The following is a 23,393-nucleotide window of genomic DNA, read 5'->3' as shown; positions in this document are numbered from 1 at the left end:
CCAGCCCCGCTCTCACTCGGAAGCTGCCTGGGCCCAGTCACATTATAGCCCTGGGAAGGTAGATGGGAAAGGCATCAGGGGTGGTGATTGCAGAGGCGAGGAAGGAATTTGGGTGTGTTTCCTCTGGAGTAAATCTGGCTTAAAATTATGAGCGACTCTGGATTTTATTAAAGCCCTGAAAGCAGCACTTGGTTTTGTTGGCCAAATCGAGCAGCATTGTAAAAGCTGGTGTAAGCCCACACCTAGATGAAGGAGCCCAAGCCTGGGTGATGGGAGCCCAAGCCAGCCCTGCTCAGCCATGGCTGCTCCCAGGGGCTTTCCTGGCCATCACCTCCCTGGGCCATCCAAGGGTGAATGGGGTGGAGGAGTCCGGACCCAGACTGGAGCCCACTGGGTGTTTTGGCATGGATGAGGACACAGGTCCTTCTCCACCTCTCCATCCCTGGGAGTTTCTGCTGAATATTGCATGGTCAGCCCGGGATGGGTGCCCTGGTGGGTCTGGCCTCTGCTTATGGTCACCTTCCTGGTCACCTTGGTTGCTGGGAGCCAGCTCTTCCTGGAGCCTACCCTTTTCCTTACACATCCCCGGTATAAAGCGGATTTATCAGACTAGTGAGTTTTGCACCAGCAGCTGAGCCTGCTCTTACAGGATCTGTCTGTCTGTCTGAGCGGGCTGTGCTCTTGCCTGCCTCGGCTGCTGGGGTTGCCCCGCATCCTGGATCTGCAGGCGGCATCCCTGGATCCGCAGGTGGCTCTGCCCAATGTGGGGAATACATTCAGGAGTTGCTTGAGCCTGTTGGCTTCCCAAAGATGCGTCAGCAAAGAGATCCCAAGGAAGCTCTGTCCTGGCTGATCTCCTAAGCCAGGCATTAAATGCATGGCATACCCTAGGAAAGGGCTTGGAAGGAAAGTGCACCGTGCACTGAAGGCCATCCCATCCCTGCTCTGTCCTCGGGGAGAGGGCACTTACCGCACTCCTGTACTTAGGAGTGGAGCCCTGAGATGGTCCCGCTCCTGCCCTGACCAACCTTTCCCAGCCTACTCCAAGCCTTCAGGTCCCCAGAGCCATAAAAAGGATTCCCATGGGATCCTGGGGATGAGGGGAAGGGAGAGACCTGGGCAGACCGGTGGTGGGCAGAGCCACAGCCAACAGGCATGTCCCTTGCTGGGAGCCGTGGGCCATGGGGCTCCCGGGGGGCAAAAGGGCCAGGAGGGAGCTTTAAGGAGTGATTAACGGCCTCAGCCACGGCAGGGCCATGGGTCAAAGAGGTCCAATTATTTCCTGGTGATATTCCTGCTGGAGGGGGTGATAAGCCAAGACGGCAGATACGGGTCCACCTGACCCCCCGGCTTTGGAGCAAAGGGAGGGCAGGGCTGATGGGGAGACCCCCTGAGCCCCGTTCACGCTCTCTGCAGAAGGACTTTCAGGCAGAAGCCTGTGGGTCACCCCAATATTGCTGACTCAGGCATGGTCCCCCCTCTCAGCATGGATTTCCAGGAATGCCGTCCTTAACGTCTCCCGCTAGGCAAATCATAGCCATCATATGTTTAGGGGTAAAATTGGATTTGCCTTGTAATCTAATCAATGTTAAATAACAGTAATTCTAACTCCGAGGCTTTGTGTTTAAAGTGCTGTTGGTCTCTGGGGATCATCGGAGTTATTTAATCTAATGAAATCACCATTACGGTCTAATGAGGGTGCACCACGGGGATGTCTTTCCTGGGAAGGAAAGCAATGGTTAAATAATTGGCAGTCAGGGCCAAATATTCAGTGGGGGTAAACGGGCGGAGTGCAGTAAGTTGAAGGCTTCACCTGGTAGGGATCCAGAGCTCTTTGGCTGCATCTTTCTAAATAGTGACTGTCATTGCTCAAGACGTGGTGGTGGTGAGCACGTGCCCGGTTCCTCCCGTCACCTCCCTGGGCAGGCTGAACCACACCGATGCCACCTTTTCCCTTTTTCTGGCCCAAGCAGGAGTGATATTTTTTAACCCATGTCAATACTCCATCCTGCGTCACAACTAGCTGTGCTACCTCCAGCAGGTTGCTCTCTGCGTTGGTTCTCCCTGTGGTGGTCCGGGGTGTGTTGTCTGCTGGTTTTTAAGATGTTTTCCTCCAAACCTGCTGTACTTTTTTCATTTTCATTAAGGATTTTTTCCTTATCTCCTTTTTAGAGGGAGATAGGACCTGTTCCAGTTCACATTTCCCATGCTGGCTTCGCAGCAATTTCTGAGCCACCAGTCGATTCAGTCATTACAGAGCAAGCCGAGCCATATTGAGCCGGTTCCTTTGCTACACGCTGACTTATTGTATTCAAATATATTGGAGTTATATCAGCAGCAGGCAGGGACTCTGCTGCTGTCAAATGCCAGCACGGCTGTATCCCGTGTAAAGGGGGAGTGTTCCTTCCCTGTAGCGCATGCTCTAGTTTCCCATTATTATTTCTTTAATAAGACTGATACTGACTGTACATCGCTCATTTGCTGCTAAAATTGGAGCCATTAGAGCAATAAGTGGCAATTACCTTCTGAGCGGTGTGGCATGTGAACCCAGCACGGTGCCTCCCCGAAGGAGGAGGCTGAAACCTGCCTTTCCGGGAGCAAATGCCCGCGAGCGGCAGCGTCACGCCGGAGCGGCTTTGTAGGGACAGCTGGGATGGCTGTCAGGGGTGCCCAGCATCCTCCGGAGGGAGGATTGCACCCATGGGTGCTGGGAGAGGACGCATCTGGCTTGATGTCCGCGGATGATGGGGATGAGGAGGGGTTGTGGCTCTGCACGTGCTGCTGAGTTATCTCGGGACATGTTGCCCATCCAGCGGCCAGGCTCCTTTGAGCAGCCCGTCCCCAAGGAGTGGCTTCCCCCCTGGAAAACAATCTCCATGCTGAAAAAGAATAAAAAAGGAACATATCTGGTAATTTAATCATATTAAGTGCTCCTAAAATCAAGTCTGCACTGCACAACAGCATGCCAAAGGTCTCTGGAAGAGCAGACACGGCAGGACCGGTGAGGATTAGGTGCAGAGAGATGGGGCAAAGGAGGGATTTCTGGAGGAGGGAGGGTGAGACATGCCAGCAGGCAGGTCTGAGAGCGCCATCCTGCGTGATCACAGCCCGGCCAGCACTGCAGGACACCAGCCCTTGCCCCCACGGGGGCAGCACTCTGTCCTCAACGCCGGTGTGGATGAGCCACGGCACGGGTCCCCTCGGCGTGGCGTGGGAGCGCAGGCGATGGCCCGCGTGCTAACAAGGAGGTCCAGGAGCCGCCGTTGGCGAGGACGGTCCCCACGGGCAGCCCCTCAGCGACAGCCGGGACGTCTGTGTTCATTATGCACATCCCTTTCATGCCGCCTTCATTATTCGCCTGCTATCTAGTGTCATTAAGATATCAAGTTCATTTAGGTACATCCACATTGGCAGTTTAATTATGTCTGGGTACTACTCCGTATTTTATTCATGGACTATCTGGGGGCGGTTGTCAAACACAAGCCCAGGAGATAAAGGTTCGGTGGCTACAGAATGCTAATGTCCTGCTGGTTCCCTTTTGACAAATACACATGCCAGTTATTACCAAACTGATTATTTCATTCATTAACACCACATACATCAGCTCCCTTCACCCGGTATTATTGTATACATTCATCTTTTCATAAACAATTACCTGACAAGGTTGGGAAAGGCAAGTACTGGGGAATTAATGCTCCGATGGGAAGCTCCTGGCGTGGGTTAGTAACAAGGTGCTGGGGGTGTGTGGAATGCCCTGTTAGCGTGATCGCTTCATTAATCAAATTAGGGACAATAGCACGTCACATGTGTGCCGTGTTTCCCAACAATACCGAACCTGTTTGCATTGTGCCGGGGGCTCCGCGGATGGGGCTCCCCGTCCAGTTTGCGGTGATGGGGGAGATGAAATGAAAGCCAGGGGACCCGGCGGGAAGGCTTGGAAAGCATTCACTGCGGCTGGACCATGAGAAACCAGGACAGTTTCTCATCTGCCCTTTTATTATTATTACTGTTGTTATTATTGTTGTTGTTCTTGTTATTATTATCATTATTATTATTATATTATTGTCATGAGGAACATTTGCATGAGAACAGGTTCTTTGTTTATTGTTTGTGCCTTTTTTCTGGCTTCCTCATAGTGCTTTCCTGGAGCTGTAACCCTCCACGATAGCATTAGCAGTGGTGGTGGGAATGATTAAGACACCACGAACACGCAACGATCTGGGGAACAAAACAGCCCGGGTCTTCTTTCTACATTTTTTAACTGTAAAAGGCTGGTGATGGAGAAAAAAAAGTACAGGGAGACATGAACAGTGAAGAATAACCCAACTCATGAAATAAGTGATTCCTGCAGCTTTCTTAGAGATCATGGTGAAACCCGCTGGAGGGGACTAGTGATGCTGCTCGCCCTCGCAGTCTGGAGCTGCCGCGAGTAGCATCTTCCAGCACATTACGTCCAGCGTTAACCCCTGTGGAAGGAATCGGACCTGGAGCCACTCTCAGTGATTTCCCTTGAACACACAGCCCACATGGTTTCAGTGTGTTGTTGGTCCCTTATTTATTTCTTTAAATACATCGTGCCCTCAACTGTTCCCACCAGCAAGCTCGCTCCCTCCGATACGGAGAAGGAGCAGCTGCAGGAGGCCACCAACGCAGCCAGAATCAATTCAGCTTTTCACTCAAGCAGACACGCTCAGAAAGTAATGCTTCAGGGGTCACACTTCTGCACTACTCCAGCGCAGGATTTGCAAACTAAATAAAGCATCCGAGTGAGATTTAAGTGCCTAACTCCCTTAGGCCCCTTTGAAAAAAGCCCCACTGGAATAACTAAGAAGCTTTCACTGTGCTTTTGCAAAAGCATTAATCCTCCTTGCTATCTCCACGAGTCTCTTTGATCACACTTCAAAATCTTCATCTCCAGGGGTCCTGTCTGGGCTTTCTAAAATGGCTTAAGAGCAGACGTCTCGCTGCTTCTCGGGGAGACCTGGGCTCCCAAGACACAGAATCACTTGTCAAAGCCCCACCGTGGCTCTCCGTATTGGGACGGAAGGATCACACCGTGCCAAGGGTCCCACTGGTGCCACTGCCCTGCGAGCTGAGACCCCGTGCCCCGACCACGGGGTGATGCCCAACTGTCGTGGTGGGCCATGGTGTCAGCATGGATTGGAAATCCCTGCTGCTGTTAAAGAGTATCAGCGTGGGCTTAGCCAGTTTTTCCTGTATTTTCTTACATTTTTCCAGGGGAGTGCAATGAAAGAGGGAGCACACTCAGGCTGGGTTTTCTCCTCTTTGTGGATGCTGAGAAATGAAGGGGGAAGGAGGGTTGGTCTTGCTAAGCCGGGCAGCCCTGGAAAATGAGAGGTCATCTTCAGGAGCCAATCTGAAACCCCCAGCCCATGCCAGTTCGGTGCTGAGTGAGGAAGATGAAGGTTCATTGGCCTGGATCCAAATGACTCAAGCTGACTCATGAAGCTGAGGTCACTAATTGGGTTTTTTTTCATTCATTCATATTCTGGAGAGCACTTTTCTTTCTTTCTTTCTGTTGTTTTTTTTTTTTTTAACATTAATGAGCTGGATTCACTCTTGGAAACCGTAGTGTCACGCTAACGCCCAAGCAACGGCCTCTGCCTTCCCCCCACCTCCCCTGTGCAGCGAGGTGAAGGTGAGCGTGGTGCAAACCTCCGGACCAGCCGGACCTGAGCTAGATACTGTACAATTTACTCATGAAATTTAGATCCACTATCAACTAAAACTTGCTGAAATATGTCAGATGGCTCTGTTTGATACCGGGTTAGACAGTGATGCATTCCCTGGGAGGAGGTGGAATAGCTGAGCATGGAAAAGAGCTCTTAATGTGCGACCTTGTGAGCTGTGGCTAAAATCCCTTAATAGACTGCGGAGCTGGAGGAGGCCAGGGTGTGATTGCTCGGCGCAGTTTCTTCAGCACTAGCCCCTGCCTTGCCCAGAACTTGCAAATTAGGCTAGGAGGAATCTTTTTAAGCTTTCTATTTTCTGGAGACTTTTGCCCTCTTTGCACTTGACTGCTTTGCTCCAGGAATGAAAGTAGGGAGCCCTTTCCCAGCCATTAAAGTTTCATTTGCCAAAAGGACAAAGAATCGGCACAGGAAGGATGAAGAACGACTGCGAGGGTAAACTTGTGTGACTCCGTATATTTTAGATCACAGCCTGAGGTCAGGCTCTCTTTTTTTATAATACAGATAGAGGATTTTTTGGCCTTGCAGCAGGAGGAAAAGTGTAGTGATATATAAAGAAGTCACTTCTCAGCATAATTTAAGAAACAACCTCTGTTCTCAAAGGTAGGGGGTCCTTTGAGGTGTCTGGCTCTTTCATAAAGCTCTCCGTTGATGTGCACACGCGCGCACGCACTTGCACACACACACACAAATATACATGAAGCATCTCTGGCAGTATAGGGCATGTCACAGTATTTTCCAAACTTAATAATCTCTGTTGAATTGTTTAGGATAGCTTGGAGGACACATCCTTTTATCTCTGCAGAGAAGGGAGAAGGCCCTTCTCCTCGCTCCCGACAAACCCCGGCAGTCGGTCCGTTAACCTGCAGGGACACAAGGGTGCCCAGAACTCCCCAGGAGTGCCCGAGTGGCCCAGCTGGGTCTCAGCCTCCTGCACCCGCTGCCCATTTCCAATATTATTTCCCTGCCTCTGGCTTCAGCTGCTTTAATTTAGCTACTTTAGTTCCTGCACTCACTAGGTCCTGATTTCTGGTGTCTGAGATCTGGTGGAATTTCTCTTCCTCCAGAGGCAAGGAGGATGGAGGAACACCTTTTTTTCCCAAATCATGTCCATTCAATGGTTTTCTCTGTACTTCCAATTTCCAGGCAACGTTTCGTTCCCCTTCACGTTGCCTGCGGCTTCTCAACTGCCGCCCCTCTCTCCGGCTCCGGTTCCCATCCTCGCTCCTCTCCCATCCTTCTCCTCTTCTTCCGTGGGAAGAACGCATGTATTGCGGTGAATGTGCATGGCTGAAGGTGCGCCTGTGTTTGCGCCTAAGAAAAATGAGGCAGACATGGAAAACAAGCAAATCACATTATATATTGCAGGCAATAATATGTAGCTCCCAGGGGACAGAGATAATATAGTGAGAGACAAAGGAACAATAGACTTTGCTGGCCTGAGTGCTCACTTGATTGTGGCTTTTCCGGAATTATTCTTGACTTCCTCCGCGTGAGTGGTGAATCAGGCCGCGGAGCTGATAAGAGATCAGGATGTGGTCCGGGGGCTGTGGCAGGGATGCGCATCGTTTTGTACGGGAGCCCTTGTCGTACATATTGCTCTTAGGGGGAGACTCTTGCTCGGCACAGGAGCCCCGCAGCACAAGGGATGGGGATTTTTTTTAAAGCTGGCTGTGATTTTTGTGGTTTGGAAAAACACGCCACTGCCTGAGGGACTTTGTCCAGAGAACTGTATTGATTTGTGTTCCCATTTAGGGGTGGGTGCTGCGGCGCGGGGCTGGCGTGCCGTTAGCAGTGGGGGGGAAGCAGCGGAGATTCCCTGAGTTTCGGATGCAGAAAGAGGCATCAGGATGAAACCGCTGGCATTAACCATGCAGCGCGCTTCCCCCCACGCCGCATCTGGGGCTTGGGGTGCTTGCAGGACACGACGGGGCTGTTACTCCCCAGGTTTGCAGGCGGCTGAGCGGGGGGCACAGGGCCAGGTTAAGGCAGAGGCTGTCGGGGTGCGTGATGGGGATGGCTTTCCTCACCAGCCCGGGTGGCGAGGAGCCTTCCAAACCAAAGCACCACTGGAAAAACCCCAGCTGGGATGCTCTCCTGGGGTCTCCCCGAAGTTCCCTCTACAGAGGCAGCCGATGCTTTGAGATGTGCTTCAGACTTTCCTTCTTCTTTCCTTCTTTCCTCCCTTTCTCCCTTTCTTCTTTTTCCTTCTCTCCTTCTCCTTCCTTCTCTTTTTTCTTTCTCTTCTCTTTCTTCTTTATTTTTTCTTTTCATCTTCTTTCTTTTCCTTTCTCTCTGTCTTTCTTTCTTTCTCTCTTCTGCTTTTTCTGTCTGTCTGTCTTTCCACCTTTCTTAGACCTCAGCAAATTCCAGGAAGGCATAGTTGTCTTTAACACCCAAAGGAAAAATCGAAGGGAAGGGTTCAATTACTCGCATGAAAAATGAGTCTCCTAACCGAGGTCTATCCATTTGCTAGTTGTGCTTGTTTTAAAACTGAATTATAGAGACTGCACATTTTTCTGGAGACAAATGCATTAATTTTTCTCAAAACAGACAAGAGGGAAGCAGAGGGAAAATAAGATAATAAGAGTTTCCACAGTGATTTATATGCCTTTGTGAAAAATAATGGGGGCAGACGGCAGCACGCAGCGGCAGCCCGTGGGGGAAGGGGCAGGGGGGTGGCAGGGACGACTGCAAGGAAAACTGCCAGAAGTCCAAGTATGATTGTTGGTTTTAGATGATATAAGATCACTTTATGTCTCTGGCTGGCTTGAAAAATCTCTCTTTCTCTCTCTCTATATACACACATAAAATATATGCCATATGATGCACTTAAAATCAGCACAGGCTATACTGTTTACACAGGAAAGGATTGTGTTTCTCGCCGACCTCTCCCCAGCCCTCCTTCTTCTGCCGAAGGATAAACTGGGACCTTTAGAAAACAAAGTGGTGGCTACAATTTTTAACAGATTTGCTCTTGCATATATTTATATAGGGCAGGCGAGCCCTTCCCCAGGGCCGGCTGCCTGCGCTCTCGGGCAAAAACCAGGGGGGTTGAGTTTATTTTTTTTTATCTGTTCACTTGGGTTTGATTTATATGCTAAAAGAGATATTTTTATTATAGTGCATAGTAAATTGGGTTTCTTTATTGCTCATGAGAGCTGTTTTCCAAAATTGGACTATTTATATAGTACACTGATTGCAATGTATTTCCGATCTTAATGTCTAACTGTGGGGAATAAAAAAAATTATACCGAATCGTATTTTTTAAAAAACTGCAACCTCTTTTGAAATAAGATGAAATGGGCAACTTTTTCTCGAGAAGATGTTGTGGCACTCAGCAGCTCTCAGGAAATTATCTCTTTTTAGCAAGTAAAGGCTTTCGGTGGGAACTGGAGACTCTGGAAGGTTTTGAAGCAGTTTTGTGGTTTGCCCGTTGGCGTAATCCACGGGAAACACGTCCGGGAGGCCAAAGGCCACCGGGGCTGTAGTACCTACGCTGGTGTTTCTCTCCAATTACTTATAGGAGTGATTCAGTGAATTTATTCCCTGTTGGTTTCCGAGTAGAAAATCCTGCGGCGTTCAGACGGATACAAGAGCAGAGGGAGGCTGGAAGCGATGCTTTAAAGCAAAACCTAAATCTGTTCCAGGGCAGATGGTTAATTGTGTGGTTCAATTTATTTGCCTAATGCAAATCACGTCCCGTTTGCCCGTGGTGCCGGGGGAACCGGGTTCCTGTTTGTTTTGCTAAAAACTGGGCTGAGATTTCACTGCATCTTCTGCAGCTCCCACGTGAAGCTCCCCTGCAGCGAGAAGGCTTTGTGGTCCGCAGTGGAGGATCACGGTATCTCCAGGGCTGGTGGAGAGGAGAAACATCAGCTCCCGTGGAGAAGGGCTGGGATGGGAATAAGCTGCCAACACCGTGTTGGTTTGCAGGATTCAACCTCCCATCTTCATGGCTCCAGGCCTGTGAAGGTGCTTTAGTGGATGGCAGCATCCCCTTCTCCCACCCCAAAACCAGGCACCGGGGTGTGTCTGTGGGTCTGGCCCCCCGGTCCCCTCCGGCCTTGGACCAGGAGGGCGTTTCAGGGGGGTTCCCAACTTCCCAAATGGGCCTAATTGAAGCCTGAAGAGATTTTTCACAGATTCATGGCTTTTCAAAGGAGAAATTTGCATATTAATAAGAAGCTGTTCAGACTGATTGGCTTAATGTGTTTGGGGTAAGTATAATTAAATGTCAAGGGAAATATATCATGAAGTAATGAAGCTGAAGCTAATTTATCAAAAAATGAGTCCTAGAGAGGGAGACATTTCCAATAATAAACAGTTCTTTAACCTTCCTCTTTAAGATGATTTGCTTAGTCAGGGCTGAAATGTGCGGTCTTGAAGATCCTCGAGCGAGAGACATGAGATGGTTATTGGTTTGGGGGTGGAGGTTCTTCCATGTTCTCCCCAGTGTAAACCCCTCTGCCCTGGGACCCCAAGGCTGAGCCCATCAAGACGCTTCACCCGGGTCCCGGTGGGGGAAGGTGCAGCTCCGGTCCCTCCGAGGCCACCGGCAGCTCCTGAGAGGATGTTTTTGGGGGAATGTACACGTGTGAGACTTCAGAGGTGCCCTTAGGGAAGAAGAACAGGCTTGAAGTTTAATTATATCAGATGCTGGGTCACTTATGCCCTTTTTTTCCTCCTCCCTCAGTCTTTTCTCTTTACTCTGTAAGCTTTTCAGAGCACGTGCCATCTCCTGCTCTGTTCACGTACTAGCCGGGGATAAAGATCAGCCCATATAGGCACATCTTTAATACAAACAAAAAATGCAGTGCACATTCAGAATTGCGATGCAGGTCCCAAACCTGGGTATTTTAACATCATCATTGAGGAGGGTGAGGGCGAGGCTGAAGGCCAAGCTGGTCCCTGTGAAGGCTGTGACTCTTCCACATCCTTCTGTGTGATGGAAGGAGGTTGTGAGCTCCCTCCCCATGGCGCAGCCGTGCAGTGGGCAAACGGGCATGCACTTCTAAGCGAACCTCTGCTTTGGGGGAGCGCTGGGTTCATAGGATTCATTTCCAGCCATGCACTGACTGTCCTCTGCCGTCCACCTCCAGCAGTGACTTACTCCCGTGCGCGGTGGGAGTGGGGCTGGGAGCTCTTGGTTTGCCCTTGCAAGGGAGAAAGGCAGGGCGCAAGGCTGTAAAAGGATCGTGCCCATCGTCTCAGCTGGAAAATCCTCCTTTGGCATAATATGGCATAGAGGGAATCAGCAGGTTGCAGAATAATAGAGGCATCTGTAGAAGACAGCAGAAGTAGTGTCTATTTTCATTAAGAGGCACCACAGTTACAATAAAAAACAGCACCAAAAAGCCAAGAGAATGAGCCACCAGAAGCCTGAATTTATGCAAGCAAATCCATCCGGGAAATGAGGAATCACTTTTCATTTGGGAGTTACGTTGGAAATATGATGAAATCACTGTGGGCCTGATTTGCTCCCTTGTAAGAATTAGCTGGTGCTGCAGGGATTTGGCAAACGGCTCGTGCCTCACACTGGGAGCCCCAACCACTGCTGGAGTTTTAAGCTCTCGCTGGGGAAGGTACGTGGTGCTGGAGAGGCCACTGAGATGTAAAAACACGGGGGATCAAAAAATGCATGTGGCCGCTGCCGGTGGTGATGAGCGCTGAGTCCAGGTCTGATGAGGAGAGGCAGGGTTTGTGCTCCCCAGTGCATGGCATACCCCAAAACTGCACGCTTACTAAAGCTGCTGGGAGTGCCTTGAGAGGAGCTCTAAGGCTGGGTTAAAGAGCAGGCTCGTGGCCAGGCCAAGGGGGAACCACTGCCGGACTCCTCGGCGGCAGAGATGGCTGATGAACCCAGCCCCAGCCCCAGCAGAGAAAGCTCCTTTAGATGGTGTCTGGTGGTGTCTCCATTCCCACACAAAGGATGGAGACGTGGTAAAGGGGGCTATGGCCCAGGACTCCGGAGCTCTTCATCTGCTTCTGGTAGGCAGACGGCTGGGATTTACCAGCAACGCCACCAGGCAGGACCCAGTGTCCTCCCAGACGGATGCAGAAATGTGCCACGATGACTTGGCTTTTTAGCCATTGGAAAGAAAACAACTACAAAACGCCCCTTTTCCAAACCGCAGCTGGTCAGCCCGGAGGAAGCGGCGGTGCCACCCGTGATTGCCTCAGCTCCGATGAGTTTCTTGTTCCAGCAAAGAAAATCAATGGCTTGCATGGCTAATGGCATCAGAGAGTTTCTGCTTGTCGATAGCACTTAGGCACTGGCGGTCTCCGGGAGATGCCCAGATGTGCTTCCCAGCACAGCAGATTTTCGGGAGCTTCTTGGCACAGTTGCTTCGCCCAGACCGGTCACGGGATGCCGGGACAGCGGCATCGCCTCTCGCCGCTGGCATCGCCTTCGCTAGGAGCCAGGAGGCCACCGGGCGCCTGCCTGAGCCCAGGGCTCCCCGCTTACCTGCTGCCCTCAAAGCAGCGGCTCTGCCCGTCAATAATTAATCAGAGCAATTAGGCAGAGGGCTTGCATGCCGTAATTAGCTCTGATCAGTGCAATCTCCCTTCCCGGCGGGGGCAGCGAGGCAGGAGCTGAGCGCTGAAAGCACAGCGGGGGGACAGTGCTGTTGAGCAAAGACCCCTGTGCAGCCCCTCTTCGCATGCAAATGCTCCCCTGCCCCTTCGAAACGCCCCACGGCCCCATCGCTCCAGGGCCGGGGAAGCCGACACGAAGTTACGCGTGTGCCTGCTCGTACGGGGGGGCTCTCGGGGGCAGAATGAACCCCTTATCTTGGGGACACTGCTGCTTCCTGCCGGGTCACCGCAGCCTGGGGTCTGCGGGGCTCAGCCACCCTGCCCTTGGCCAGGGATTGTTCCTGCTCTTCCTGAGCAAGGTCACGGCCCCGAGATCCGGAAAGAGAGTATCCACCTGCGGAGTTATCAGCAATGGCCCGTGCAAACACGCCACTTTCTCTGCGGCGTTTCTTTGATGGGTTTCCCAGCTCCTCGGGAAGGAGAAGGCTTCCTGGCTGTGACCTGGGGACAGGGTGACACTGGCTGTTACCCCCATGAATGCTACGCTGGGAGCTTAGTGTCCAAGTCCCTGTTTTGGAGGCAGTGAGATTTCTGGAGTGTTTTTTCTTAAATGCTGAAGTGGTTAAACCCGCTGGTGGCAGGGAGCAGAGCTGCCCACGGCGCTTGGTGTGCAGAGGGGGTGCAACTGGGGGGGGGGGCTGTCTGCTGAGGGCCCCCCGAGAGCCCAGCCCTTGGGTGGACTCACAGATGCCTTTGCTAGGATGCCCATACGATGGGCACAGCATGGATGCCTGGATGGGCACGGCCGCTTGCCTCGTCCCTCTGTCTCACCCTGCCCTGGACAGACCTCGCCTGCCAGCAGGACTGGGTTTGGGGCTGGGACAACTGGCTTTGGTTGCTGCTGGGGGTTTGGATGGGGACAGGGCAGACATCTGGGGGTCCCTGTGGCCCTGCGGGCTGCAGTTTAGGCAGAGGTTTGCACCACGGGTGCTAGCTGCATCCTGTGTCGGGCCGTCAGCCATCTCCTAAACTTCAGAGGGAGCTTAACGGGAAGGAGAGGAGGGAGGGACGGGGAGGCAGCTCCACTGATAAGATGCTGCTTGACAGATACAGCGTGGAAACAGATGCTACCAGCTACAGATGTAATGAGATACATAAATACCGAGACTTGCTCAAATAAATGCTGGCATCCGCTGTAAGGATGAGCTCGGGAGCTCCCGCCGCCGCTAACTGTGTGCCAGCAGCAAGCACAGAGCAGATTTGGGGGGTGGGGGGAGGAGAGGCCCTGTCTCTGCGAGAGCATTTTATTCGGGAAGGTGGCATATTCTCGGTGTGCCATGTTTATCCCCTGCAGCGATGCCTGCGGCCGGGGCTGTGCCTGCAGCACCCAGCAGTGACCGTCCCTGCAGCCCGGGCTCCAGCGCAGGGCCGGCTGCCTGCCACCAGCTCTGGTTTTTGGGGTATTTTCTAAGTGCCTAAAAGTGATGATAACACCCCGTGTGCTTTGAGAACTGCCCTTTCATCCCAGCACAGCTCAATGCAACGAGGCCCTGTTTTCATGTATGCTTGGATTTTTTTAAACCCCTCTGGAGTACTGGGGATAGTAAAAAACCTGTGTCCTGCGAGGGACCTCGCTGAGCTGGGCGCAGGGAGCGTGCCAAGGTGGCAGGAGGCTCCTCAGCACATCTCGAGGGAGCAAATAACCCAGGGACCATTGACCGCTCGTAGAAATGAAGCAGTCCTGCTGGATGTCTTTCCGGCCAAGGGAACAGAACCAAGATTATCCCAGCAGGCAATGCACTCATCCTGCACAGCTTGCAGTGGGGGGACGGAAGAGCAGAGCCAGAAGAAAACCCAAGGCCCCTGACTCTACTGCAGTTGCTTCACGAGGGTGCAGGCATCCTCTGGGAGATGACGGTTGTGTTGTAGGTCCCCCCAATAACACCTAGATTTCCCTGAGTGTTATCTTTACCCAGAGAAAATGCCTCGGCAGCAGGATGGGTAGGGATGGGAGAGACGCACAGTCTTCGTTGTCCTCTCCCAGGGCTATTCCTGCCTCTTATTTTGCTCCAACCTCAGCCCAATCCATCTCCATTAAAACCAATGGCAAGGGTGTCCTTTTGATATTAATGTCAGTTGGACTTGATTTTTACATCCAGCAATGCAATGAGTGATTTTCTTTTTTCCTTCCAGACCTCTCTGATCTTTTGCCACTCTCCTTTCAGCTTCCTCGGTCCCACAGCTTTTCTTGGAGTTTTTTTTAAATTTTTATCAGTTTCCTGAAATGCATCTTTCCATTTATTGATTTCACGTGACATCTAAAGGAAGGCAAAGCAGGAGGCTCAGTTAACTCCAACGTGCCCTCACAGCTTATCAAAGCAAATTTAGAGCCTTGCTAGAGCTGCCAGGGCAGCACAGCCCCTGGGCTGAGACACTGGCCTCACAGGAGGGACACATTCGTCTCTTTAGGCAGCGTTTTTTAATTTATAGATACATACACGCTACTGGTTACATCAAGTTATCACTCTTGCCAGAGCATCTTTCTTTTCAATCATCTCCGGTACACGCTGTAATGGTACTTCTGGGAGTGTGGGCTCGAGGGTAGGGGAAAGGCAAGCGCCTGTGATAGCAGGTTTTGATTTTTTTATAAATTTCTGTTGCAGAGTCACTACTTAAAATGATTCGGAAGAAAAAGAGAAATGGTGGCGGGGGGAGGAGAAGACAACTTGCTGGTGGCTGCAGTGGTACAGGGAGCAATGCACACTGCTTCGGGGGCGTGAGGCTGCATCAAGTCACAGCGCTTGCTGTGCCTCAGTTTCCCCATCCTCCTTGTTCGGTAGCTTCATGCTGGAGAAGGCTCCGTGTTTCCCCCAGGACTGCCAGCTGTGTTACCTGCCCGTCACCGTGGTGTCTGGCCCCTTCCTGGAGACAGAAATTCTGGCAGCATTTCTAGAGAGAAGTGAGAGCTGAAATAAGCCCCCTCAGACAGTTAATTTTCCCTCTCTGCTCTGCTCTCCTAGCCCTGCCATAGCACCCACCATCATGCCAGTCACTTAATACTTGACATCTAGAAGGCAGCACACAAGGGAGAGAGGCAGAAAATGCCGTCAAGTGGGGCTAAAGGGCACAAGAGTGCCAGCGCCCATCTCAGTTGCTGCTTGGGTTTTCGTGTGGCTGATGGAGGGGGGGTTCCCTCAAGCCTTGAACACTGCTGGCTCCCAGAGATGAAAGGAATGTATTTTTCCTGCTCCTTCTCCTCTTCCTCCCATACACAAAAACCGGATAATTTTGCACGAACAAGCCAATTTCATTTTTAACCATGCTGTCGCTTCATGGTGCAAAGGCAGGACTCGGGACGGGTGTTCGCTGGTGGGAGAGTGTCCGATCCTCCCCGTGCCCCTGTGTTACATTTCTGGGAGCGGATTTGGCCCTTCCTTGCCGGAAAGGCTCTTCCGTGGGATACAAGGTCTCACAGCTGATTGCAGAGCTGTTGGGCTCTTTTGGAAAGAGCAGCATTTCTTTGATAGGGTTTTTCCTGCGATGACCTCTTTGGTGGCACTTCCTTAAAAACAGCACTTGCCACCGCGAGAGCCTTCCTTTCCCACCGCTGCGGCGGGCTGGGGCGCTCCGAACCCCAGCCCAGCCCTGGCCGTTGAATCTGGAGCAAAACCAAACTGCAGCTGGTTTCAGCTGAGCGGGGCAAAAAGTAACGGAGGGCAGATTTTTGCTTTGAAGATTGCTCTAAGGGGTCTATTATCACATTCGCTGGCAACTCATCTCGAGCCATGGAAACGGGGAGGCTCCTTGGATGCTCTCATATCTGCCTGGGGGTTTTCCTTCCTCACCATTTCTTTGCGTGTATCCCACTGCTTGGAGCAGTAGCTCAGGCTAGTGGCAAGGATGGAAAAAGCACCTGGAGGCTGGAGCAAGGTGCCCCCCAGCCCAGGCTGTCCGGGGAAGGTGTCTTGGGGTGCAGCATAGGGGTAAGCAATGCCCTTCTGCTTCTGCTGTGTCTCATAACCCCGCTGCAACTTGCAAGCTGTGTAATGGCAAGATCCTGATAGCTAAAGTCACCAGCACCTTTGGGAAAGCCCGGCTCTGTGTAAACAGGCTGTGCGAAACTCCAGCTTCACGTTTCTGCTTCATTCCCATCCTTTATCCAGCAGATAGTTCCGGGCCTGTGTGCCCTTTCAGGGCTGCGGCCAGGTCAGCGGGAACGTGGCCAAAGATAAGGGTAAAGATCGGCATGCCGGAGAAGGGGGCTCTGCAGCGGCAGCTCCTCCTTCGCTGCCTCTCTGCTGCTGCAAACGGGTGGGGAGAGCACTAAGTCAGCCCAGCAGCATGCTAGAGGGGTCCAGGGACACAAACAATGTCCCCGAGCTGCCGCTGCCGTGCAGATGCCCCGGCTGTGGGCTTTTCTACATCTTAGGACTTGGTTGATGGTGGTTTTGCACTTCCAGGCTATAGCTCTGCCGTGTTTGCTGGGGTGCTTGCAGACCCGCTCTGCTCGCCCCTGCTGCACCACGCGAAGCTGTGGCTGTCCCAGGGACAGCAGAGGCTGTCGGGGTGAGCGTGTGCCCACATCTCCGCCACCCCCGGTTTGCTGGTGCTGGGACCAGGACATCAGCATTTGGTGAGCAGGGACTAGTCTTTCTTCTTCGCTGCTCATTCCCCCTGGGTTGTTCCCTGCTCTGGCATCGAGGGCTGCGTTGCTGCAAGCTGCGAACCCCAGTGCTGGTCCAAACCCGTTCTCTGCATCCTCCTCCTCCTCAGTTATATTGCAATTGCCATTTCAGGCAGTGCACAAACTCACTTTTCTGCTGTGGCTGAGCTTGAGGTAGACCTGGCCGTGCACTCCGATAGAGAAGGGTGTGCAAGACCCCGCAGCTGAGGCGCTGCTTCGACGCAGGGCAGCACTGACCCTGGGAGCACAGGGTGGGGGGACAACACCATCGTTCCTGTCTATGGCATCAGGCTTGGCACCCCTTGTTCTGGATGATCATTTCAATCCATCCAGCCTGGATACCCAGGCTCTGACAGGCTGATTATTTTTAAAAAGTCATACTAGGACTGCCAGGGAGAAGGAACTCGCCTTCTGGGGTTAAGAAGAGATGAGTCCTGCCCTTAGCACATGATTGGGGCAGGTATTACTAGAGGCCAGAGAGCACGTGGAGCTGATCGCTGTAATCACAGCAGCTTTATTTATTGCTCTGGGTTGCGATGGCATGAGGCCTGGTGAAGAGCTGCCCTTATCTACCGATATCAGCCTCCCTTCAACAGAGATCTGGACTAGATTTACGTGGGAAAGGTTTGCAGCAAGTCCATCCACAGCTGCTTTTAATGCCTTGCATGCTGCCAAGGAGCCCAGGAGGTCCTGAGCAGGACAGGGCTTGGTCCAGCTGGGAGCAAAGCAGCAGATGGACTTTAAATAGCAAACTCACCTCGAGTTTTCTGGATCCAGTGACCAAAAGCTGCTCCCACCTCCGTGGGAAACAGCAGCACAGGGCTGCTCCTCCTACATCAAACAGGCTGTCCCTGCCCAAAAATCTCATTTCTGGAACAACCAATGCTTGTTTTCTCACTAATCACCAGCTTCTCTTGCTGCTTCGAGTTGGTGGGACAGCAGCACAGGTCAGCTGAGGCAAACCAGCTGGGCCAACCCATTTCCCGGCCCCTGACGGAGCCGAGGCGGGTACCCAGCATGGGCTGGTGGCAAACACCAACGCCACGTATCATTGCATCTGTTCCTCCAAGCTGAATTTCCAGAAACACAACCCTTGGGTGCTCAGTCTTGTAAGGAGGGAGCCTGATATGTTATTCTGGTTTCTTGACATAAAGCGATGCTTGCTTCTGTGGAGTTGTGCTCTTGCTAAGAACAGGGACTCGAGGTCAGGTGGGGTCTCTGTGGACTCTGATCTCCAGGGTAGGGGTCGAGCCAACACCCTGCCTGCCCCGGGAAACTTAAAGTCAAGCTTTTCAAAGGCATCATTGTACAGTCCATAAAGAGATACAAAAGCCATAATAAACATGGCACCAAAGATCAGTTCCCACGCCAGGAGCGTCTGAGGGTTGGGAGCCTGTTACTGGGACGTCCTAATGTGAGCCCAGCACTAAAGTGCCGATGTCAAGGACTGGCACGGCAGGGTGGATCAGGAAATCCCAGAGCAGCACCGCCTGTGTCACTGGGACCTGTAACCGCCTGGCATTCAGCCCTTGCACAGCATCACCCCCCCAGCCCGGCCCTCCGAGGCAGCCGACCCTGCAGCTGCGCCTCTCCCACCCTGCCCGGGTGCTGGAGGGTTTGCTGCGCCGGCTCTGAGGGAAGACGAATCCAAACTGTTGCATGACCAAAGTGAAGTCCTGCGAAGCCCATTGGGGTAGGGAAGGGGCCACAGCCCCGGCGAGCAGCAGCCCCGAGAGCTACCTCCGGGGGCTTTGGCCAGACACGGGACCGGCCGTCTCGGACACCACTGCTGGGAAGAAAGTATGGACCTGGAAAAGGCCAGATATGAATATGCATGCATAGCCAAAATGCTGCCTTTGAGGAAAGTCTTCCTCCCCTATTAAGTAATTAAATAAAGCCCTGAGCTCTACTAAAATTAAAATAACAGAATCCATTTATTCTGGCAGGGCCCACTGGTGGCTGCTCTTGCCAAAAACATTTTTGTGGTTCTTGTCTTTTCAAGTGGCTCTTTTGCAATAAAACCCAGATGCCATTAGTCCAGGGAGGCCTTCAGGCAACTGTTTACGTCCATGAAAGATGCCTTTTGTAATTAATTAATCTCCCAAAAGCTGTGGTAGCGCATTCCCCGTGGCTCCTGGCGTGTCCCTGCCTGCCGGCCCTGGCAGCAGAGGTGCGTGCTCATTCCTGGGCGCTCAAGAAAGCTTTTGTCTTGCAGCCTCGCCACGAAAAGGGTTAATCTCCTCCTTGGGAAGACACAGCGGAGATTTCAACACTTATCAAAACACAAACAGAAGCCAGCGCGCCTTCCCGCTGCCCTTGCCCCGCTGCCGGTTCAGCAGCTCCTGCTCTTGCTCAACAGCAGATTGCAGTTGCGGGAGGCTGTGTTACGGGGCAGGGATCAGCTGGGGACTGAGCCGGCAGGCGGTGGGGAAGGGGGGCACGACCTGGTTCCCTCACCCTTTCGGGGGTTCAGGTGCCTCCAGAAGACTCAGTGGTTGCAGGGTTTCCAAAGCAGACGGCGACAACACAACAGCTGAGAAACGAGGGCTTGGTGCACGTGGGGGGAAAAAAGGTGATTCGTGAGACTGCCCTGAGCAAAATAACATACGAAGAGCTGCACCAGGCCAGGGCAAAGAGCCGTCCCGCCCAGCACCTTCTTCCAGATGGTGGCTGGTATCGGGTATCTGCAGAAGAGTGTCTGAAAGCTGGTGGTTTGTAGGGCTCCTTCTCTTGTTATCTCCTCCCAGCTGAGGGCAGTCGGGGCTGAGGGCTCCCTACGGCTGAAGTGGCTCTGGGACTCTCACTTTTCATCGCCACCAACTCATTTGATCCACCATGAATTTGGCCAGTCTGTTTCTGAACCATTTACACTTTTGGCCTTTGCAGCATCAGGTGATGGCAAATCCCACCGTAAAATTATGTGTCTGCTCGGCAAAGGCCATCCTTATGCTGGTTTTTAATCCGTCTCCATCCTTAGTGTCAGCAGCCTTTATGTCTTCACATCCTTCAGGATGTGCGAGAGCTCTCTCACACCCCTCAGCTCGTTTCTTCTCCAGCCTGAATATCCCAAATTCATGGAGTTTCCCCCAAGCAGAGACCCTCAGCAGAGACCAGCAAAGATTTGGCTTCTTTAGGACCATGTCTTTGCTCAGCCTCTATATAATGTGGTCGCAAATAGAAAGAATTGCTTTAGGAAGGGTCAGTCCTCGCTGCCTCATTTGTAACATAACGACTCAGCCTGGGGTTTAGTTGTTATTGGTGTTTTTAGCTGTTGTTGGCTTTTCATTGTTGCTTTTTTGATAGATGAGTTTAATTTTGCTGGCATATTGCACAGGTTTGCAAACCAGATGTTGCTGCTGCAAGACGGTAACAATAACGCAGGCAGGGAGCAGTTCATCACGGCACACGGGTGTCGCAACCGCGGCGAGGTCAAAGACGAGGGGTCAGGGCGTGGGGGGGATGCGGGTCCCTGCTCCTCGGGACCCGGGGCCGCAGTTGCCATGAGAACTGCTGGTGGCACGGCAGTGAACCTCGCCGGCGCTGCGGCCCCCTCCCATCCATCTCCCATTCCCCCCGGGAAGGACCGTACCGTTGGAAGGAGACCAAGCTGCGGAGAGGAAAACTGCTGAGAGCCGGGAAGGAGGGATGGGTTTGTGTCACCAAACGATGATCGTGTAAATCACTGGGTTTTTGCAGATGCTGGCTCCTGACCGGGGGTGATACACGGGGTGATGCGAATGTGAGGGGATGGAATGTAGTGTGGCAGGCAAGGGGGAGCAAGGAAAGGAGCTGGGAGCACCCAGGAGGAGCAGACAAATGGCCACCCATATGGCTCCTACACCTTTCTGGCTTGCCTTGTTTAACATGGAGGAGCTCAGGTTATCCTGCAGCCAAAGCCTGCGGTCCTTTAGCAAATCACACCCAACGCCTGGCGCTGGAGGGCTTTGAACTCTCAAGGGGACCATGGAGCAGGATGGACCCTGGCCCGAGCCCCAAGCCCCTTCCCGCTCCCGGCTGGGAGAGCTTCCCAAAGCAGCCTGCGTGTAGGATTTCTTTGGGTGGAAGAAGGAAATGGCTGAGGTCAGGGGGCTGATATTGCCCATTTTTATGTGACATCAGCTTGCTGCCACCTTGAAAATACCAAAAGATAGTCTTACATCCTGGCCCTTGAAAATCCCTTGTGCCCTGCAGGAAGCGAGTGTTGTCACTCAAGAAATTCACTGTTATTTCAGGGAATTTAAGCCAATGTGCACAAAACCCCAGCGTGGGCAGAGAGGAATTTAAAGGGATAGGACATTAGGATTGTAGAGATATCCTCTGTTCTTAGAGTGCCATTGCAAGAAGGGAGGTGGGATCCCCCTCAAGAAGTTCCTTAGAGGCCTTGAATAGGCAAAATGGATTTAGGTCCAATTCTAGGTAAATAGGCAGCCAAAGGAAGTGGGAAATCAGGAGAGTGTTTAGATGCTTTGCCGAATCAGAGCATCATGGGCCTCCTGACAATCCATGCAAAGAGGAAAGCAAGCTGGGCTGGAGGCGTGAGGCTCAGGAGCATCCTGCCCTTGGTACCCGGGACATCCCTGGAGCACTGCCTGCGCTCAGCTCCTCCCCCCCTGCCCAGGGGCGTTCGGCACTAACGTGTCCCTCTCTCCCCCTCTCTCAGAGACCTCATGCCCAGGACCCTGGAGGGGCAGATCACCATGGAGAAGACCCCCAGCTACTTCGTCACCAAGGAGGCCCCAGCCCGCATCTCCTCCATGTCCAAGGGCACAAAGCTCATCGTGGTGGTGCGGGACCCCGTGACCCGAGCCATCTCGGACTACACCCAGACGCTCTCCAAGAAGCCCGATATCCCCACCTTTGAGAGCCTGACCTTCAAAAACAGGACTACGGGCCTGATCGACACCTCGTGGAGCGCCATCCAGATTGGCATCTACGCCAAGCACCTGGAGAACTGGCTCCTCTACTTCCCCATCGGGCAGATCCTCTTTGTCAGCGGGGAGAGGCTGATCAGCGACCCCGCGGGGGAGCTGGGCAGGGTCCAGGACTTTCTGGGCCTCAAGAGGATCATCACCGACAAACACTTCTACTTCAACAAAACCAAGGGGTTCCCGTGCCTGAAGAAGGCGGAAGGCAGCAGCAAACCCCACTGCCTGGGGAAGACGAAAGGCAGGACCCACCCCGACATAGACCAGGAGGTGGTGCAGAGACTGCGGGACTTCTACCGGCCCTTCAACATGAAGTTCTACCAGATGACGGGGCAGGACTTCGGCTGGGACTGAGGCTGAAAAAAATAATTTAAGAAAAGGAAAATATAATATAATATATATTTTTTTTACATATCAGTAGAGAGGGGGAAAATACAGAAAAAAAATAATAGTTGTGCTGAAACATGATTTGTTCTGATTTTTTCTTTTCTTTTGACATTCCTTTGTTTTCTTTCTTCTCTCAGAGATGAGGTGATGTGTCTGTCCAGAAAAGGCGGCTGTGAACAGCAACCTGCTCCTATTGCCATCGCCTGCAGCTTGGCTGCTTCCTTCGATGGGCCCAAGGTTTAGCACTGTCTCTGTTAAAAAAAAAAAAAAAAAAGCAGGTGCAAAGTTTTTAGATGTCCTCAGGGCCACCTCCAGAAGTGACAAGGGTGCTTGGGGGAGCTCAGAGCCTCACTGCAAGGTCAGCCACATTTTGGCTTGCAAAAATTTTAGACCAGACCTCATCGCTTTTGACAATGAAACAAAGGAGGCTTAATATCTAATTCAGCTTTCAAAACCTTACCTTAGGGGACTTTTTTACTGTGTGAAACCTTTGGTGAAATTTTTTTTCATTTATCCAATTTTTTGTTTGACTTTTGCCCCCCCTAAATCAAGCTCTTTTCATCAACCAACCTTATTTTTCATCTTATAGAAGCCAAAACCAATAATCCTTTGTTTTGTTTTGAGACAAAACAATTTTGGTAGCCAAAAGTGAAAGAAAACAGATGATTCTTTTGACTCTATGATGAAAATTGCCAGGTAGTCAAAAGGCCTTATTTACAGGAGTTGGCTCTAAACCAGTGTTCCCCATTGCCAGCAACGTGCACCCCTTTTGCTACGCTGACAGAGCTCAGGGGGGCCCATCTGAAGGGATCTGGGTGATGGGAAAGGGAGGTCCACACTGAGATGATGCTCATGGTACACCTGTCTTGAAGGTGATGGGGGACCCACCACCCCACCACTCGTATGCAGGAAACAAGTTCACAGTGTCTGGCAGATGCTATTTAAGCCATAATGAAGAATGTTTTAAGTTGGGCCAGTCTTAAAACAGTGGAGAAAGGGTTGTTTGGGAAAAAAATGAATAAAAATCACGTCCAGAAAGGGGAGAGAATGAGGAGAAGACGATGGAAGTTTTCTTGTCCTTTCTTAAAGGAGAACCGAGGGGGAAGCAGGAACAAGAGCAGTGGTTGTGCAGGGCTTTAAAAATTG

The 23,393-nt window shown here is 52.1% G+C and overlaps 1 protein-coding gene across 1 annotated transcript in view; it reads left to right on the top strand.

The window, feature by feature from the left end:
• Window positions 1-22,214, top strand: part of LOC127024209 (heparan sulfate glucosamine 3-O-sulfotransferase 3A1-like) — a 35,635-nt gene extending 13,421 nt beyond the window's left edge. Inside the window, exon 3 of the mRNA XM_050908664.1 lies at window positions 21,596-22,214. Within this exon, the coding sequence (XP_050764621.1) occupies window positions 21,596-22,214 (619 nt within the window). The remainder of the gene's footprint in view (window positions 1-21,595) is intronic.
• Window positions 22,215-23,393: the final 1,179 nt, after the last annotated feature.

Source organism: Gymnogyps californianus, chromosome 19, assembly GCF_018139145.2.
Source record: "Gymnogyps californianus isolate 813 chromosome 19, ASM1813914v2, whole genome shotgun sequence".
NCBI lineage: Eukaryota > Metazoa > Chordata > Aves > Accipitriformes > Cathartidae > Gymnogyps > Gymnogyps californianus.
This window is presented reverse-complemented; position numbering and strand designations above follow the sequence as displayed.